The following is a 20,003-nucleotide window of genomic DNA, read 5'->3' on the forward strand; positions in this document are numbered from 1 at the left end:
AAGGCCAGGGGCAGGGGTTAGGGTATGGGCAGGGGCAGGGCAGGTGCAAGGCCAGATGGAGGGGCAGGGGTTAGGGTATGGGAAGGGGCAGGTGCAAGGCCAGGAGCAGGGGTTAGGGTATGGGCATGGGCAGGTGCAGGGACAGGGAGGGGTCAGGGTATGGGCAGGGCCAGGGATAGGTGCAAGGCCAGGGGCAGGGGTTAGGGTATGGGCAGGGGCAGGGCAGGTGCAAGGCCAGATGGAGGGGCAGGGGTTAGGGTATGGGAAGGGGCAGGTGCAAGGCCAGGTGCAAAGTCAGGGGTTAGGGCATGGGCAGGGCAGGGACAGGTGCAAGGCTAGGGACAGGGATTAGGGTATGGGCAGGGGCAGGTGAAGAGCCAGGTGCAAGGCCAGGTGTAAGGCCAGGTGCAGGTGTGGGTAGGGGCAGGGACAGGGACAGAGGTAGATGCAAGGCCAGGGGCAGGGGTTAGCAGGGGTCTCAAACTCAATTGGCCTGGGGGCCGCAGGAGGCAAAGTCGGGGTGATCCTTGAGTGCAAAGTCAGTAGTAAGCCTTGAACATTTGGGGGGTGGGTGACCCAAACAACTAAAACAAAACAAAACAAAAAGAGATTCCTCTAGGTCAGGGCCACAAAATGTATGGAGGGCCGCCACGAGTTTGAGACCCCTGAGTTAGGGTATGGGAAGGGGCAGGGGCAAGGGCAGGAGCAGGTGGAAGGTCAGGGGTTAGGGCATGAGCAGGTGCAGGGGCAGGGCAGGATCAGGGCAAGGGTAGGGCGAGCCGGGGCAGGCCGGGACCGTCACTTGAGCACCAGGAAGTAGGTGGTCCAGCCGGCCAGCAGCAGCGCCCCGATGAGCACCGTGTAGCTGAGGAGCACGAAGGCCAGCAGCTCCCGCAGCAGCTGCAGCAGGTGGATGGTGGAGGAGGCCGGCATCGCCGCGCACGGGTCCCGTGGAGCTGTGGGGAAGGGCGAGCCGTGCCGAGGGCCCTGCCTCAATTCAGAGCCCACCTGCCCATGACCCTGCCCTGCTGTGCTCCGGAAGGACCGGCTGCCTCTACCACGGGCCGCTCTGCACTTGCCCTAGTCGTTCCCAGCCATGTCCACTTTACGCTTCCTCTGGACCCTCTCCTTCCACCCATCTCCTGCACTATTACTATTCTTGGTTTTTGGACCACACCCGGCGGCATTCAGGGGTGACTCCTGGCAGGTTTGGAGACCATGCCGGATGCCCCAGATAAAACCCAGATGTGCCGCGTGCAAGGCAAAGGCACCCCCCCTTCAGCCTCAGCCTCCTGCATTTTTAATACATTGAGTGCAGCTGCTAATGGTTCCGAGAAGTAAAGCTCTCTTCTCCCACCCCTCAGGCGGAGGCCCCTGGAGAAGAGCCCCCTGGGCAGGACCGATTGGGACGGCTGCAGGATCTCTGCTAGGAGTCCAGCAGGCCTGTCCCTTTGGCTCCCAAGCCGTGGGCATCCTCGGAACCTGGCCCTGCTCCTTCAGCATGGGGCAATTGTGGCTAAGAGCGGTAACGCAGCTCTTCCCTGCCCGATGTTCCGGGTGCCGGCCCTGATTCCACTCCCCCCCCCAGCCCTGCACATCCCACTCATTCCACTCACTCAGGAAAGTTTCCCCACTCACGGGCTCCTCTGGTCGGGCCGGGTCGGGAGAGCTGTGCGCACTCCGGCAGTCCAGGAGGAGCTGAGGGATCTGCAGGCAGCCGCTGCACTCAACAGCTAGGTGTGGCCGCTCTGGAGGCCCGTCACACTCTCCACGTGGTCCCTGAGCTGCTGGCACTGGCACCGCCCAGCCCGAGGCTGCCCACGGTGCTCTTCAGGGGGCTGAGCACGCTACCCCTGGGGGACACTTCGATCCCCTCTCGTCTGGCTCGCTCAGAAGCTGCTGTGTGCTCACCCTGATCCTTTCCTGACCAACTCATCCGAGAGCAGCCCTCGCCTACTCAGAGTCTGGCCTGGGGACCCCCCACAAAAATGACATTCCGGAAGGACAGTCCCACGACAACCATCACTTGGCGATGCACAAGTTTTCAAGGGCCTGCTCAGACAGGCGCTCCCATGGGCCAGCCGCTCAGCTTAGCAGACCTGCCCTCCACTCCAGCAGATGCCAACTTGGGCTCCTTGAGCTCCAATGCAGAAAGAACTCACAGGGATTTTGCCACTAGCGAAGGGACCTTCGCCCCGTGGCAACCTTCAAGGTTTCAGAGGATTCGGCATCCCGTCGGTGAGGACCGGCCTTGACCTCTAGACGCAGGCGATGAGGACATGAACCTCTTTATCAGCCTGCTCCAGAAGCAAATGGCCCCTTAATTGGATCAGGCTCTTATTATCGAATCACAGCCCGGCCGCAGCCTGCGGAAAGCAGGCACAGAGCATTATCGAGCCACGCAGGAAGCCGGAGCCCACTAATGGCTTCCCCGGAGAGCGCTGGCCGGGGCAGGCCAGGAGCCTCGGCCAAGACCTGGCGCCTCACCCCTCACCGACGAGCAGCTCCAAGACACGAAGCTGCGTGGCTTCTGCTCTCCTTTCAGCGGCCTTCAGGGAGACGCTGCTCAGCCGTTGCGTCCCGAACTCTGCCACCGCCACTCACGGCCCAGCCAGGGACATTTTGCAGCACCAGAATAAGTGACGCCGAGAAAAGTGCCCTGAAGTTCACAAGCCCTCACTGAGAAACCAGAGAAGCTGAGAATTGTACGTTAGTGGCTCACAAAACCGTCTTTTCTATTGTGCACCATTTAACAGTATGATCCAACGTGATGGACCAATTCTAGGGCAGTTGTGTCTCCATCTCCAGGTCCCGTCACACCCTCGGGTGGAAGGCTCCCATCTCGCACACCCACCCAGCAGGCCTTTTCCCCAGCTGTTGGGCTATGACGCTCTAGGTTCTGTTCTGTTCTGTTCAGGGATCGCTCCTGGGTGGTGCTTGGGGAAACACATGGGGTGCCGGGGATGTACAGGCTGGCTGTACAAGAGAGATGCCCTTCCCGCTGGACTATTGCACTGGCCCCTCAAAAGTATTTCTTCTTAAATCTGCAATCTCCTGAATGCACTTTTCTTGAGGGGGATGTCAGTCTTGGAGACCCCTGAGGTGTCTCCACTGAGGGTGGAACCAGCATGGTAAGAACTCCTACCAACTTTTTTTTTTTTGGTTTTTGGGCCACACCCGGCGGTGCTCAGGGGTCACTCCTGGCTGTCTGCTCAGAAACAGCTCCTGGCAGGCACGGGGGACCCTATGGGACACCGGGATTCGAACCAACCACCTTTGGTCCTGGATCGGCTGCTTGCAAGGCAAATGCCGTTGTGCTATCTCTCCAGCCCCACCAACTTCTTTCTTAACCACCCAAGAATGAAAGTCATTGTTTTGAAGTCTTTTGCTTTTCGGGGATCTACACCTAGGACATACTTTTGCCTCTGTGCTTACGCATCACTCTGGCGGGGCACGGGGAAACATGTATCAAGCTGGGTCCATGGGATCACATGCAAAGCAAGCGCCTTTTCTAACTCATCTCTCTGGCCTAAGATGTTTTGTTTTTGTTCTTCGGACCACACTCAGTGACGCTCAGGGGTTACACTTGGCTATGCACTCAGAAATAGCCCCTGGCTTTGGGGGACCATGTGTGATGCCAGGGATCGAATCCAGGTCCGTCCTGGGTCAGCCACGAGCCAGGCAAACGCCCTATCGCTGTGCTATTGCTTTGGTCCTCTAAGATGTTATTTTTGTTTTTGGGCCATACACACACACACACATCTGACTCAGGGGCCATTCCTGACTCTGTACTCAGGAATCATTCCTGCAGGGGCTTAGGATGCCGAGGACCGAACCAAGGTTGGTGTGGTGCAAGGCAAGCACCCTCCCTGCTGCACTATCACTCCGGCCTGAGATGACAGCTATCTTCAATGTGCTTCCTTCTAGCCCTTACTCTTGATCCTACATACAGTTCAAATACTAATTTCTCTGATGACTAAAATTCCGTCTATAAGCAGCAGCAAAACAGCATCTATGTAGCTGCTTTCTCCATGGGAATTCTATTTCCTGTTTGCACAAAGTGATGCGTGGTCAAAGTCTGGTGCCAAGAGCACCTTAAGAGCTGACCTCAGCACACCTGGGAGCACCACTGGCACCTGGATGAGTGCCTGAGACATCAGTGCGTCTGTTCCAAGGGCACAGGACCCAGATCCAGGAGACCTGGCAGGGCCTGACTGGCATCCTAGGAAACTCTCCCTCCCTCTCTCCCTCCCTTCCTCCCTTTCTATCCCTCCCTCTCTCTCTCTGAGGGTCAAGGTGGGTCTCAGAATAAAGTAGCACTCAGGGACAACAGTACTTGGAACCAATTTTCAGAAACAGGATTAGTTTTTGAGACAGGTCCAAACACTGAGGGTAAAAACCAAATGAAGTCCGTGAAGAGAAAATCTCATATATTAATTCTGCCCCCACCCCCCTTTGCTTGTTTTTTGGCTTTCGAGCAGCGTCCAGCATGCTTGGCTTACTTCTGGCTCTGTGCTCAGAACTGACTTCTAACTGGGCCCAGGGGACACATGGGTGTCAGGGCTCAAACTCAGGTGGGCTGAGTGCAAGGCAAGTGCCCTCTCCATTGTACTATCACTCTGGCCCCTCCCTCCTTATTTAAAATATCAAAGTTGTATAATTGCTCGAGAGGCAGAGCACACACAGCAAAGGCCTTTGAAGATCACTAATGATCAGAGATGCTGGGACAGAGATGCTAGTGACCCACACTGCAGGGAAAAGCAGTCTCTGGGCAGGGCTTCAGCTAAGACCAGGAGGGGCGGGGAGGGTCCTGCATGGAACCTCAACTCCGCAGTGATAAGCTCAGGCCCCCAACACGTACTACCGACCACGGAGGCTGCGTCTTCAGTAACCAGTTTGCCAGGGGCTGCGCCTCCCCATCTGTCTTCATTTCCACTGTCAGTGCCTGCTCTGCTATGTTAAAGTGACAGCTTTGGTGCCCCGAATTCCTCTTCCACCTCACCACCTATGATCTGTTTCCAGATTGCGCCAGAGAAAACCCTAGCGTGGAGCATTCACAGTTGCACCTCTCCTCGGCCGATTCTCTTGAAGAAATGTAGAGGCAGAAGTGAGAGGAGGAACAAAGTTCCGCATATGCTGGAGGGCGGGGTGGTGGTGGCACAGCTCCCTTTCTATCGCAGAGCAGTTGACGTGGCTACTCGGACACTCTAGGGCTTTCCATCAGGGACTGGATCCAGGTGGCCCCGTTCATGAGCTTGGTGGTGGCGATGACATACTCGGTGCCACCGTCCTCCAGCTGTGAGAGGAAGCGCAGGGCCGCGATCTCGGCGAAGGTGACCCCACCGAGGAAGAACACCAGCGTCACGCGGTTTTCTCCGGGCTGGCCTAGGGCGAAAGTACCTCAGCGTCACCTCCCACTCTGTTGGCAGGAGGACAGGCTGGATGGATCTGGCACTACAGAACCCCACTCCCCGAGCACTGCCAGGTGAGCCCCCACCCACCGGGATGGATGCACAGGCAGTGGACTTACGTTTCTTTTGCAGTCCCGTGGGCAGCAATTGACGCTCCTCAAAGTGGGGACCAGGGAGGATGCGGAGAACTTCCTCAATGCTCCGCCAGCCGGGCCGGGAGAGCAGCTGGGCCAGGCGCACGGTGAGTGGGGCGTAGCCGCTGTACACGTAGGAGATGTCTGTGGGGTTCTGGGGGATCAGAGGACATACTCAGGGCCAGCTCCCTGCTAAAGCAGAATCATTAAACTGCATTTTTGGGGGGGTGAGGGTGCTATACCCAGCCAGCACTGCTCAGGGCTTACTCCTGCTAGGTGCGGGGGGACAGATGAGGTACTGGGAATTGAACCCGGGGGGATGTGAGCAAGGCAAATGTCCTCCCCACTGTGCCATGGCCTGTGTGCCTGATCTGACTTTGGGCAAACACCAAGTCCGCCAATACTGCAGCCAGCTGACCCCAGGCCCTAAAGAGGCCCTGCCCCTCTTTAGCCGTGTCTCTTCTCTCTCGTCTGGCCACACCAGACAATGCTCAAGGGACCACAAGGGTGTTGGGACTGAACTCAGGCTGGCTGTGTGAAAGGCTAGAGCCTGCTGCTAACTACCAGCCCTGAGGCCTCTCCATGCAGCCTCCCAGAGCTTCGTAGAAGTAACACTGGGCCAAGGACACAGTGTGGGGGTGGGGGACAGCCGTGAACTTGGAGCCCAGCACCCCTGGGTCTGATCACTCAATTGTATGCTCAGGAGTAAGAGTCTCCCTCTGCACCCCCCAAATAAAAAGCATTACTGGATTAGGCAAGAAGCTTCTCAGATGGGAGCTTGACCACGAGGGACTGGGGGGCAGGGGGGCTGGAGACAGAGATCTCCCAGCAGTGCTGCGTCAGGCGTGGTTCCCAATGAGCTTGAACCCTAGAGTGCGCCCAAGTCAGACCTCTGAAGTGCTACCCTCAATGATGGCCCCAGTGCCCGTGAACCCCAGTGTGAAGGCCCCCAACTCCCATGAACCCATCAGAAACCCCCCCCATATGGGGGCTGGAGCAGTGGCGCAAGCAGTGTGCATTTGCCTTGCACACACTAACCCAGGATGGACCTCGGTTCGATCCCTGACATCCCATAGGGTCCCCCGTGTCTGCCAGGAGCAATTTGTGAGTGCATAGTGAGGAGTAACCCCTGAGCGTCACCGGGTATGGCCCAAAAAAATGAAAAGGAAGGAAGGAAGGGAGGGAGGGAGGGAAGGAAGAAGGAAAGGAAGGAAGAAGGAAGGGAGGGAGGGAAGGAAGGGAGGGAGGGAGGGAAGAAGGAAGGAAGGAAGGAAGGAAGGAAGGAAGGAAGGAAGGAAGGAAGGAAGGAAGGAAGGAAAGGAGGGAGGGAAGGAAGGAAGGAAGGAAGGAAGAAGGAAGGGAGGTGTGGGGGGAAGTCAAACCCCTTGTTGATGGTCTCCAAGTCAAAGAATGATTCCCAAAAAGATAAATTGAATCCCATTCTTCTGTCCCCCCTTTTGGGGGAGACTTTGATAATAATATCCGACGTGAATAATCAACGAATGCAAAAGATTAGGGGGCCAAAGGTTCAGCAAGGAAAGTCTTTTGTCAGTTGCAGCCAGCTCCAAAAAGCAAACCGAACCAGCAGTCAGTTCTGGCAAAAGAGCCCCCTATGCCTCCCCAACAAGCTTTTTATTTCATTCCTTAATCACCCCCACCTGGAAAATCCAGGTGGGATGACAGGCAAAAACAATATTACAACAATTATTCAACAGGGAGGGAGGGAAGGAAGGGAGGGAGGGAGGGAAGAAGGAAGGAAGGAGGGAAGGAGGGAAGGAAGGGAAGGAAGGAAGGGAGGGAAGGGAGGGAAGAAGGAAGGAAGGGAGGGAAGGGAGGGAGGGAAGGGAAGAAAGGAGGGAGGGAGGGAAGGAAGGGAGGGAGGGAAGGAAGGAAGGAAGAAGGAAGGGAGGGAAGGAAGGGAGGGAGGGAGGGAAGAAGGAAGGAGGGAAGGAAGGAAGGGAGGGAAGGAAGGGAAGAAGGAAGGAAGGGAGGGAAGGGAGGGAGGGAAGGGAGCAAAGGAGGGAGGGAGGGAAGGGAGGGAGGGAAAAGGGAGGGAAGGGAGGAAAGGAGGGAGGGAGGGAAGGGAGGGAGGGAAAAGGGAGGGAAGAAGGAAGGGAGGGAAGGAGGGAAGGAAGGGAAGGAAGGAAGGGAAGGGAGGGAGGGAGGGAGGGAAGAAGGAAGGAAGGAAGGAGGGAAGGAAGGGAAGGGAGGAAGGAAAGGAAGGAAGGGAGGGAGGGAAAGGAGGGAGGGAAGGAAGAAGGGAAGGAAGGGAAGGAAGGGAAGGAAGAAGGAAGGAAGGAAGGAGGGAAGGAAGGAAGGGAGGGAAGGGAGGAAGGAAAGGAAGGGAGGGAGGGAAAGGAGGGAGGGAAGGGAGGGAGGGAGGGAAGGAAGAAGGAAGGGAAGGAAGAAGGAAGGGAGGGAGGGAAGGAAGGGAGGGAGGGAAGGAAGGAAGGGAAGGAGGGAAGGGAGGGAAGGAAGGGAGGGAGAGAGGAAGGAAGAAAGGAAGGAAGGAAGGAAGGAAGGAAGGAAGGAAGGAAGGAAGGAAGAAGGAAGGAAGGAAGGAAGGAGGAAGGAAGGAAGGAAGGAAGGAAGAAGGAAGGAAGGAAGGAGGAAGGAAGGAAGGAAGGAAGGAAGGAAGGAAGGAAGGAAGGAAGGAAGGAAGGAAGGAAGGGAGGGAGGGAGGGAAGGAGGGAAGGAAGGGAAGGAAGGAACGGAGTTCCCCCATCTCTCACTTAAGTCCAAACAGCCCCACTGCCACCCAGTGGACTTCAGTTCAAAGACCCCCCCCCCCCAAAAAAAAGCCCACAAAGAGCACCAGCCCTCAGGTCTAAGCAGGCAGGGAACATCTGTGGGACACCACAGGAGGTGTGTGTGTGTGTGTGGTGGAAAGCAGGCTCAGCCCACCTGTTCATTCACGTCGTCCATCCAGAGGCGCAGGGTCTTCCGGATGGTGGGGTAGTTGTTCCTGCCCCCCAGCTGTGGCCGCAGCAGCCCGGCCTTCTCCAGGTTGTGCAGGGTCAGGATGTGCTCATAGCCGTACGTCTACAAGACAAAGACAGGGGGCGCCCCCAGGTCCCCTTTTCCAGAACAGAGACTCCCTCAAGCTGTCAGCTCTCTTCTCCCAGCCTGTTACTGATGCCTGGAAAGGGCTGTGGACAGGCCAGGACTGCAGGCAGCTAGGGGCCGGGGCCATGCAGGAGACTGCAAGCAGGTAGGGGGCTTCTACAGGAGCTTGTCCTGGGGTCTGGGACTGGGCTATCCTCATGAATCCAGCTCCTTGCTTTAAACATTTTCACTTTAGTTTGTTGCTACTGTTGTTTCTGAGTCACACCCAGCAGTGTGCAAAACAAGTGCCTTACCCTGTGCTAGCTCTCTGGCCCCAACATTTTCAGCCAACTAGAATGTACAGACCCAACACAAGTAGCGTCAGAAAAATTAGTGTAGAATTGAGAACTATTTGGTTATAAAATAAAGGAGGCCAACTGATTCCTCTGAGAAGTGTTTTCTGGGTGTATTCTTTTAATTTGCCTTTGGCCCCATTCGGCAGTGCTCAGGGTTTCCTCTGGCTCACTCTGTGCTCAGGAACCACTCCTGGTGGGACTTGGGGGACCCTCTGGGGTGGCAGGGATCAGACACAGTCGGCTGTGTGCAAGTGCCCTGTTGCACTGCTCTGGCCACAAGTGCCTTTTGAAAAGATCAGCCCCTAGAAAACTGACCTGGAGAATTTCTCGTTTGTAGTAGTCCAGAACCTTCTGCTTGAGGCCGCTGTTGCACACAGACTGCAGGCAGACCAGTCTAAGCACCTTGATGAGGGGATGCTTCTGGGCGATGCAGTCCTCAATGTAACTATTGATCTGAAAACAGCGTGTCCGTTCAGGCACACCTCGGCTTCCCCTGGGACCCAACCGAGGTCACACCAAGGAGAAACCTGGGGAATGGCTCTCACTACAGCACTACAGACGTCCCAACAGCCAAGGGCTGCAGATGGCTGTGCCTGGCTTCCTGGGTGACAGTGATGAGGCAGCAACACCGGTAAAGGAACTAAAGTAACCTAAGTGCCAGAGCATCCTGGAGAAGACGGGCATTTCCCTAACCTGAATGACAGGGGATTTACTAACAGAGACACTAAAGGAAACATCTGACCTATCCTCCCAGACACTGGTTTGTAGCTTCAGCGCTGGGTCCCATTTCTGAGGATTACAAAACAGCAATAGACACACACACGTGCATGCCTACACACATACGTACATATATATATATATATGCATTTGATAGAAAACCTGTTATCTGCTATGACCAGCACATTTCCATTGCCTTAAAAGGTGCTTAGGCTAGAAGCGGGAATCAAACCCGTTCCTTCCCTGCCCAGAGTTCTCTGTGTGCTAACTGGCAATTCTGTGAAAAGGGTTTCACGGCCCACGTACCTTATCGGTGTCTATTCCGGACATGAACTCCTGCTCCACTGTCAGTCTGTCAAAGAAGTCTTCGGAAGCTAAAACGCAATTGGCACGGGCGCAACTCAGGATCACAATCAATGCTCCATTCTGACTGACTCTCCCCCAAGAGCGTTTGACTTCCATTCCTTTTTTTGGTTTTGGGACCACCCCTGGCCGTGTTCAGGGATCACCCCAACAGGCTCAGGAGACCCTCTAGGGTACAGGGGATTGAATCTGGGTCAGCTCTGTGCAAGGCAAATGCCCTCCCAGTGTGCTGCTGCTCTGGCCCATGCATTTTACTTTCAGCATCAGACTGAAACCAACTTCAGCGGTTAGATGCTAGGTCTGGTGACGTGGTGTTGGCTCCACCCAGAAGCCCTGGGGGTGTCCGGCTAAGGCGCACTCGGACCAGACACAGCCCGGCCCCACAAAACCAAACTATCAAACTGAACATCTCTGACTGAGGATTTGGAACACTTCAGTGCATTTTTGATGCAGAGCCTGGTCCCCCCCGGAAGGATGGGAACGATGAACCCAACACAGCTGGGCTGAGCCACTCACTTGTCACTTCCTTGATGAGCTCAGCGATGGATGTGTGGTTGGCGAGGGAGCCCCGGGCCGCCTGCATGTGCGGCAGTTGTGACACAAACTGCTTGATCTCGCCCACAGTCTTGGCGTTGTGCCTTTCCTGGGTGGGAGCAAAGGGAGAATGTGGCGGCCTGAACTGTCACCCTGTCATGGCAGAACTGGGCACCACACCCAGAGCCTCCCCTGCAGGGCTCAGAAGGGACAGTTTTGTTTTTGTTTTGGGGCCATACCTGGCAATGCTCAGTGGTTACTCATGGCTCTGCACTCAGCAACCACGCATGGTAGTGCTCAGGGGACCATACTGGATGTAGGGATCAAACCTGGGTCAGCTTTGTATAAGTCAAGTGCCTTCTCTGCTATGTTATCACTCAGTATCAGAGATTTTTTTTTTTTTTTTTTTTTGGTTTTTGGGCCACACCCGGCGGTGCTCAGGGGTCACTCCTGGCTGTCTGCTCAGAAATAGCTCCTGGCAGGCACGGGGGACCATATGGGACACCGGGATTTGAACCAACCACCTTTGGTCCTGGATCGGCTGCTTGCAAGGCAAATGCCGCTGTGCTATCTCTCCGGGCCCCAGAGAGATATTTTTAAGGTTTGGGTTTTTGGGTTCCTTTGAGCATATTTATTTGATTACTTTAAATTTTTATTTATTTTTTGGATTTTGGGTCATATCCGGCAGCGCTCAGGGGTTCCTCCTGGCTCTACGCTCAGAAATCGTTGCTGGCAGGCTTGGGGGACCATGTGGGATGCTGGAATTTGAACCACCGTCCTTCTGCATACAAGGCAAATGCCTTACCTCCATGCTATCTCTCTGGCCCCTTATTTATTTTTCTTGGTTTTTGGGCCACACTGTGCTCAGAAATCACTCCTGGGGTGCTCAGGAGACCATATGGAATGCCGGGGATTGAACACGAGTCCATCCTGGGTCAGCCAAGTGCAAGGTAAGTGCCCTACTACTGTGGCCCCATCAGAGCATATTCATATCATTAACATGAAGGGCCAGAGTGAGAGCATATTTGGGCAGGCGATGAGCCCTGAACTCTGCCAGGTGTGGTACCCCTAAAAACAACCTGACTCTGTGAATGAAGCTGAAAGTAAGGAGGAACTAGGGGTCACTCTGGGAAGAATACAGAAGCAGTAGCGAGTCTGGAGATGGATTACTGAATGCCCACATTCTATCATCAATGGCTTTGTAAATCACAGTGATAAGAAACCATTTAAAGGGCCCGGAGAGATAGCACAACGGTGTTTGCCTTGCAAACAGCCGATCCAGGACCAAAGGTGGTTGGTTCGAATCCCGGTGTCCCATATGGTCCCCCGTGCCTGCCAGGAGCTATTTCTGAGCAGACAGCCAGGAGTAACCCCTGAGCACCGCCGGGTGTGGCCCAAAAAACAAAAAAAAAACAAAAAACAAAAAACAAAAACAAAAACAAAAAAAAGAAACCATTTAAAAACAATAATCAAAATAAGACAAAAGTGGGGCCGGAGTGGTGGCGCTAGAGGTAAGGTGTCTGCCTTGCAAGTGCTAGCCTAGGACGGACCGCTGTTTAATATGGTTCCCCCAAGCCAGGAGTGATTTTTAAGCACATAACCAGGAGTAACTCCTGAGCGACACTGGGTGAGGACAAACCACCCCCCAACAAAAAGACAAAAGTAACATCAGAAGTCTAAAAACCAGGGGCCAGAGAGATAGCATGAAGGTAAGGCGTTTGCCTTTTATGTAGAAGGTTGGTGGTTCGAATCCCGGCATCCCATATGGTCCCCTGAGCCTGCCAGGAGCGATTTCCGAGCATAGAGCCAGGAGTAACCCCTGAGCGCTGCCAGGTGTGCCCCCCCAAAAAACAAAACAAAACAAAACAAAAAGTCTAAAAACCAAACAGTAGACATAATTTGCAAGATATCTTCGCCGTTATCTTGGCTGGGTATTTGTGAATCCAAGAACAGTCCCCAGAATGAGAAATTACTTCCCATCCCCTTGTCCCCTTTCGGGGGAAGACCTTGGTAATATTTATCCGCAGCAAGTAATAATCCACACAGACAAGAACGATAGGGTTTAAAAGATCGGGCAAGGAGAGCCAGCGAATCCTCCTGCAGCCAGCAGCTTTTCACAGAAGGACCCCTCACTCCTGTCCCTCAAGCTATTTATTGCCAACTCCACAGCGCCCCACCTGGAAGGGTTAGGTGGGGCAAAAGGGCAAAAGTCACAGAACAATCCTAAGGAAACACTTTTATATACAATTCCAAGAATCATCTTATGGAAACTTTTTCATATGCTACAATAATTAATTCTAAAAAAAGATGAAAGTGGGAAAATCACCAAAAATTTTTTCTTTAAAGTCAAATTGAAAAAAATTTAATTTAAAATTTTAAAACATTTCCCCAAATTAAAAAATTAAAGCTTCTTCCTGACTCCCCAAGAGTAAGAAATGAGCTGAACTAAGAATAAACAGGGCGAGTGAGCAGACAGAGGGCAGGATAACGAGCCCAGGCAAGCAGAGTGGAGCTAGGGACTTCGCGCTCATTATCACCCATCTGGTTGCCAGGACCCCAGCCACTGCCATCACCGCCACTTGCACTCAGGGGTCCCCAAGAGCAGGAGGCAGTCAAGAATCTGCTGTTCTGGCACGTCTAGGCACCTCCTCGAAGGGAGGCAGGAAGTCATTCAGGAGAAGAGAAACGGGTACTGGGGACAAAGGGGTGAGCGATGCCTCTTCCCCCAGGAGAGCCTTGACACCCCACTTTCCTGGGGAACCAGCCCACTATGCTGGGGGGCTGGGGTCCCATGTCACCTCGAAGGCAGCTGAGATGACCTTGGCCTTCTTGCTGAGCACGGCACCCACGGCGTTGAAGTTGCGGTCCCGGATCTCGGCGTACAGCTCCTCGGCTGAGTTCAGCGGCAGCTTCTTGGCTTCCGTGGGCAGCTCTTTCCCGCCCTCGCCCTGCTTCTTAGGCGTGAACTTTTCAGGGGGCAGCTTCACATGACCTGCCATGAGAGAGGACGACGAGTCAGACCCCAGACACATCCTGGCATGGTGGGGAGCACCAGAGCGGCAGTGGGAGCACTAGCCTCTGAGCCTTGTACAGCCGAGCATGGGTGGACAAGCACTGGCGTTTTCCGAGTGGGACTTTCCGGGCTCAGCCGACAGGCACATCTGGTCGCTGTTGCCAGCCCAGCACGAAACAAACTCGGGACTGGGCCATCTTTTCGCTCAAAACACTTACCATGTGGTAGGGCGTTTGCCTGGCATAGAGCTGACCCAGTTTGAACCCCGGCATCTCATATGGTCCCCAGAACCTGCCAGGAGTGATTACCAGGTGTAACCCCTGAGTATCAGTGGGTGTAGTCCAAATGTCAAATGAAAACAAACCAAAAACCCACTCAGCAGGCTGGTCCTATGGCTGCCCCAGCGCTTGGGAAACAGGAGAGTATGTAACAGCATGTGGGGTAGGGGGAGCCCATATACAGGAGTCTGGAAACACTTAACACAGGAAGTGTGAGTGAGTAGGAAGGTGGCTCTATTCTTCTCCTTAGTTTTTTTTTTTTGAGGGGCCAATCCCAACAGAACTCAAGTGAAGACTCAGGGAACCAGATGTGGTACCAGGGACCAAATCAAGGTCAACCATATACAAGGCAAGCACCCTAGTGCCCAGCTGGTACTCTTCAAAGTAACATTTGTTCCAGTTTCCACACAAACACTTGTGAGCCTGCGCACATGCTGGGACCAGCTGTCAGATCTACTTCCGGGAGTCTAGACAGATGGGTCTAAGTATGCTGAGGCGTACTGGATGGGTGGGTGCTCTGGGTACAGTCCAGGCACTGTCTGGTCCTCTGTGCCTGGGGACCTCTGGCACTTGAATGTGTGCTAGAAATTAAAGCTCAATAAAAGCTCCTGCATCAGGTGTCAAAGCAATGCTACAGCAGGGTGGTTGTTTGCTTTGCACAAGTCTACCTAAGGTTCGATCCCTGCCTGACATCTCATATGGTCCCCAAGCACCACCAAGAGTGATTCCTAAGTTCAGAGTCAAATTTAAGACCTGAGCATTGCCAGATTTGTCAAAAGAAAAAGAGAAAAAAAAGAATAAACGACAAAGATCTCCTCTGGAGACAATGTGGGAAGATAAAGTGATCCCGGCAAGAAAATGCTTTTCAGAGGTTCAAAATGCCCAGAACCTGGTCAGGAAACACAGCGCCTGACTTACTATTCTGAATGCCGTAAACCTCGTCAATGAGACCCTCGTACGTCAGCTGAGTGGCGAGGGGCGTTAACAGATCCACGTTGCGATCCAGCAGCAGGAGATTATCGAAAATGGGGAATATTGAATTCTGGCTTCCTGTAAACTCTCTCTTCATCCTGATCATCATGTTGGCCACTTGCTGGAAGCAAAGCCCAGAATCAGAATCAGAGCCTGAGGGCAATGGGCAGACTGAGAACAAAGCTAGAAACAGTACAGTCAGAATGAAAGAAAGATGGACCTGTGATATGGACAGTGGAGAGGGTGCTTGGCTTGCAGTGACCACTGAGCACAGGAAAGCAGGAAAGAAGAAAGGGAGGAAAGTAGGAGGGAGGCAGGGAAAGAGGAGAGAGGTGGGAGAGAGGGGGAAGGAGGGAGGAAGGAGGGGTGGGCAGGCTGACAGATAGTTCCAGTGGAGAAGATGCCACCCCTGCCACCCACTCACCCGAGCGCACTCGCCCTTTCCGAAAATCTGGGGGATGGTCCCATACAGGGCCTGCAGCGTCATCAGCCCCTTGGCAGCGTGGTAGAGGCTGGTCTGGTCACTGTCCAGGTAGCACTCCTGCGGGAGGAAAACTGGGGTGGGCACAAGCACTGAGCGGACATGCTTCCTGCCTGTGCCCCCCTTGCTGGGGACTCTGGCCCTTTCTACAAAGCTGCCAGAGCCTTGAGACAGCAGATCTGCCCCAGGACACGCTGCCAGCCCAAACATCTCCAAGCCACACACACCAAGTTAGGGCGGGCGGGTTCTCTATCGAGAGGGGAACCCAGTGTCCAGAGCAGGCCTCGGCCAAGAAGCAGCTTTTCTACCAGAGAGCTACAGGCTCCATTCAGTCATGCAAACAAAAGAAAAAAGTCTTTCAAAAGAAGAGGATGAGGGGACAAAGCGAGAGCACAGAAGGGAGGGCGTTTGCCTGTACATATGGTCCCCAAGCCTGCCGCAGTGATTTCTTTATGTTTTAAATTACTGTATTTAAACAATGTGGTTACAAAGTTTTCATGATCTTTGTCGTTGTTTATTTTTCCCCCAAAGTTACAAAATTGTTTCTAGGGCTGGAGAGACAGCATGGAGGTAGGGCGTTTGCCTTGCATGCAGAAAGACGGTGGTTCGGATCCCGGCATCCCATATGGTCCCCCAAGCCTGCCAGGAGCAATTTCTGAGCGTAGAGCCAGGAGGAACCCCTGAGCACTGCCAGGTGTGACCCGAAAAAACGAAAAAATAAATAGTTTCTGACTGAGTTTCAGTCATACAATGTCCAGTATCCTTCACCAGTGCACATTTCCTGCCACCAATGTCCCCAGTTTTCCTCCCGTCCTCCCAATTGCCTTCTCCCCAGCCTATGTCGAGGACTGGCATTTTTCTTCTCATTTCTTCTTTCCTTTCCCTTTTAGACACTGTGGTTTTCAGTATTGAAACTGAAGGATATCATGAATATCACTTTGATCTCATTTTACACCCAGTTCTGAATTCTGAAGTGTTCCTGCTAGAAAAGAACTGACAGGAGGGACAGGAGCAATAGCACAGTGGAAGGGCATTTGCCTTACATGTGGCTAACCCAGGCTGGAGAGATAGCACATGGAGTGGCATTTGCCTCACATGCGGCCAACCAGGGGGGACCAGATGGTTCCCCAAACTGCCAGGGGTGATTTCTGAGGCAGAGTGAAAAATGACCCCTGAGCACTGCTGGGTGTGGCCCCAAAACAAATCAGTCAATCAATCAATCAATCAATAAATAAAGTTTAAAATAAAATAACATGTGGCTAACCTGGTTCTATCCCCAACATCCCATATGGTCCCAAGAGCCTGCCAGGAGTGATCCCTAAAGTGTAGAGCGAAGAGCACTACCAAGTGTGGCCCAAACACCAAAATAAATAAATTTTTTGTTTGTTTTATTTTGGGGCCAAACTCGGTGATACTCAGGGGTTACTCCTGTCTATGCACTCAGAAATTGCTCCTGGCTTGGATAACCATATGGGACGCCCGGGATTGAACCGAGGTCTGTCCTGGATCAGCCCCATGCAAGGCAAACATCCTACTGTTGTGCTATAGCTCCAACCCCAAAATAAAATAATTAATTTAAGAAAAGAACAAGAGGGCCCGGAGAGATAGCACAGCGGCGTTTGCCTTGCAAGCAGCCGATCCAGGACCAAAGGTGGTTGGTTCGAATCCTGGTGTCCCATATGGTCCCCTGTGCCTGCCAGGAGCTATTTCTGAGCAGACAGCCAGGAGTAACCCCTGAGCAACGCTGGGTGTGGCCCAAAAACCAAAAAAAAAAAAAAAAAAAAAAAAAAAAAAAAAGAAAAGAAAAGAACAAGAGTAATTTCTGAGTACAGAGTCAGGAGTAACCTCTGGATGCTGACAGATATTGCCCAAAAAAAACAATCAATAAACAAAAAGAGAACGAAAGTTTGACATTAAAACATAAAATATGCTAAATATAATAAGAAAAACAGGGTCCGGGAAGGTGGCGCTAGAGGTAAGGTGTCTGCCTTGCAAGTGCTAGCGTAGGACAGACCTCGGTTCAATCTTCCGCGTCCCATATGGTCCCCCCAAGCCAGGGGCGATTTCTGAGCCCATAGCCAGAAGTAACCCCTGAGCATCAAACGGGTGTGGCTCAAAAACCAAAAAAAAAAAAAAAAGAAAAGAAAGAAAAAAGAAAAACAGTGTTGGGGCTGGAGAGACGGAGAGATAGCACAGTGGTAGGGCATTGCCTTACATGCAGCCGACCCAGGAAGAACTGTGGTTCAAATCCTGGCATCCATATGGTCCCCCGTGCCTGCCAGGAACTGGATTGGTGGCTCTAGAGGTAAGGCATCTCTGCCTTGCAAGCGCTAGCCTAGGACACACTGTGGTTTGATCCTCCAGCATCCCATAGATCCCCCCAAGCCAGGAATGATTTCTGAGTGCATAGCCAGGAGTAACCCCTGAGCGTCAATGAATGTGGAGGGGAGGAGAGAGATTTCAAGGAAAATGTGATTTTATTTCCAGAAAATAAAAATCAAGGTATTGGGCCGGGCGGTGGCGCTAAAGGTAAGGTGCCTGCCTTGCCTGCGCTAACCTTGGACGGACCGCGGTTCGATCCCCTGGTGTCCCATATGGTCCCCCAAGCCAGGAGCAACTTCTGAGCACATAGCCAGGAGTAACCCCTGAGCATTACCGGGTGTGGCCCAAAAATCAAAAAAAAAAAAAAAAAAATCAAGGTATTGATTGTTCAGTACTCACTAAGACCCAACCAGGGGAAAGGGAGTCATAAAGACAGAATAACCCCAAATCACATCACAAACTGGAAAACAGCAAGGACACACTTACCTGTTTTAGCTAGAGGAATCCTACCTACCGCCTTGAAGCTTCCTACAAAGCCACAGTCAGTCAGTGTGGCATAGGCTCAGGACTAAACATCGACCAACAGAAGAGAAATCCCAGAATAAACACTGATGGAAGATTGATTTTCGACAAGGGCAACAAGAGGAATCAATGAGGACCATTGAGCCATTTAGCAAATGTGCTAAATGGATCCTTTGGCATCCACTTGCCAGAGGAGGAGGGTCCAACCCAGAGCACAGCGCATGAGGCACTCCCTAGCCTTGCACGAAGCCAACACAGGTTCAATGCCCAGCACCAGGTGGTCTGTGAACACCAGCAGGACCGATCTCTGAGCACAGAGGCAGGAATAAGGCCCGAGCACATTCAGCTAGCTGTTCCTCAATTCTTCTCTCACCAAAAGGAAGGAATCATCCTGCTCCCAGGAGCCATAAAACAATGACCAAGAACAGAGTCGGTGTAATGGATATTCTCACAGCAGAAGTAGGGAAGCAATAATCGGACTTACTTTGAAGGTGCCTTCGGACTCCATGGATAAGAGGTCCCCGTCGAATGGAATGAGGTCCAGGCTGTACTCTTCACGGTGAATAAAGGACCCCAGAACCCCCAGATCCTTCAGTCGCTGTTCACACAACAGGCTTCGTCGGGGCACAAACAGGATATGGAAATCCCTGGTAGGGCCCCTACTGTCTTCACTGCAAGAGAAGAAGAGGCTGTGGGTGGTTTAAGAGGCAAGAACTAGGCCTCAGTCCTCATCATCTAAGGGGGCGCTAAAGGGAAGCCTGCGAACTAAATTCCCCACTTTTTTTGGGGGGGGGGGTTTGGGGCCATACCCAGCTCTGCGCTCAAAAATCGCTCCTGGCAGGCATGGGGTCCCTATGGGATGCCAGGATTTGAACCACTGTCCTTCCTGGATCGGCTGCATGCAAGGCAAATGCCCTACCACTGTGCAATCTCTCTGGCCCCAAAACCGACACTTCTGACCCTGCCCAAGTCACTAGCTTTCCTGCTCTTTTTGTTTTGTTGTTTTGTTTTTTTGGGCCACACCCATTTGACGCTCAGGGTTACTCCTGGCTATGCGCTCAGAAATCGCTCCTGGCTTGGGGGAACCATATGGGATACCGGGGGATTAACACCGCGGTCTGTCCTACGCTAGCGCTTGCAAGGCAGACACCTTACCTCTAGCGCCACCTTCCAGGCCCCTGTTTTGTTGTTTTTTAGTTTGGCTACATTCAGTGACACTCAGATGTTACTCTTGGTTATGTGCTCAGAAATCTCTCCTGGCTGGCTTGGGGGACCATATGGGACAACGGGGGATTGAACCACAGTTCATCCTAGGTCAGTCGAATGCAAAGCAAATGCCCTATCACTGCGCCACTGCTCTGGCCCCTTTCCTGCTCTCTTTTTTTTTTCTTTTTTTTTTTTTTTTGGGGGGGGGGGGTTTTGGGTCACACCCGGGAGTGCTCAGGGGTTTTTCCTGGCTCCATGCTCAGAAATTGCTCCTGGCAGGCACGGGGGACCATATGGGACGCCGGGATTCGAACCGATGACCTTCTGCATGAAAGGCAAACGCCTTACCTCTATGCTATCTCTCCGGCCCCCTTTCCTGCTCTCTTGATTAGGCTGCTTTCCAGGAAGCTGCTGGTCTGCAGCTGGACTTTTAGACAATGCCTGACTTTCTTTGTGACCTTTTATGGGACAACGAAAACCCTCAGGTTTGGGTGATGGGTAATTGCTTCTTGAAGAAATGAATTTATAACCAGGCAATGAATTGGCTTAATCGATATTAAAATGAAAGCTCCTCTGCACTGCTCCCCTCTCTTAACAGAAATCTTTCCACAAGAGCCACAGGCTTTTAAGCTTTGAGGAGCTACAAGGA

The 20,003-nt window shown here is 53.0% G+C and overlaps 2 protein-coding genes across 2 annotated transcripts in view; both read right to left on the reverse strand.

Annotated features, from left to right (window-relative positions):
• CLIP1 (CAP-Gly domain containing linker protein 1) overlaps positions 1–20,003 on the reverse strand; it is a 315,265-nt gene that overhangs the window by 176,017 nt on the left and 119,245 nt on the right. The gene's annotated exons all lie outside the window — the stretch shown is intronic.
• Positions 4,804–20,003, reverse strand: part of VPS33A (VPS33A core subunit of CORVET and HOPS complexes) — a 19,291-nt gene continuing 4,091 nt past the window's right edge. Inside the window, exons 4-13 of the mRNA XM_049767780.1 lie at positions 18,633–18,819; positions 15,248–15,364; positions 14,770–14,944; positions 13,359–13,552; positions 10,543–10,669; positions 9,970–10,037; positions 9,262–9,399; positions 8,450–8,587; positions 5,531–5,699; positions 4,804–5,385 (exon numbers count right to left, since the gene is read on the reverse strand). Of these exons, the coding sequence (XP_049623737.1) occupies positions 5,195–5,385; positions 5,531–5,699; positions 8,450–8,587; positions 9,262–9,399; positions 9,970–10,037; positions 10,543–10,669; positions 13,359–13,552; positions 14,770–14,944; positions 15,248–15,364; positions 18,633–18,819 (1,504 nt within the window). The 3' untranslated portion in view covers positions 4,804–5,194. The remainder of the gene's footprint in view (positions 5,386–5,530; positions 5,700–8,449; positions 8,588–9,261; positions 9,400–9,969; positions 10,038–10,542; positions 10,670–13,358; positions 13,553–14,769; positions 14,945–15,247; positions 15,365–18,632; positions 18,820–20,003) is intronic.

Source organism: Suncus etruscus, chromosome 2 (genome assembly GCF_024139225.1).
Source record: "Suncus etruscus isolate mSunEtr1 chromosome 2, mSunEtr1.pri.cur, whole genome shotgun sequence".
Taxonomy (NCBI): Eukaryota; Metazoa; Chordata; class Mammalia; order Eulipotyphla; family Soricidae; genus Suncus; species Suncus etruscus.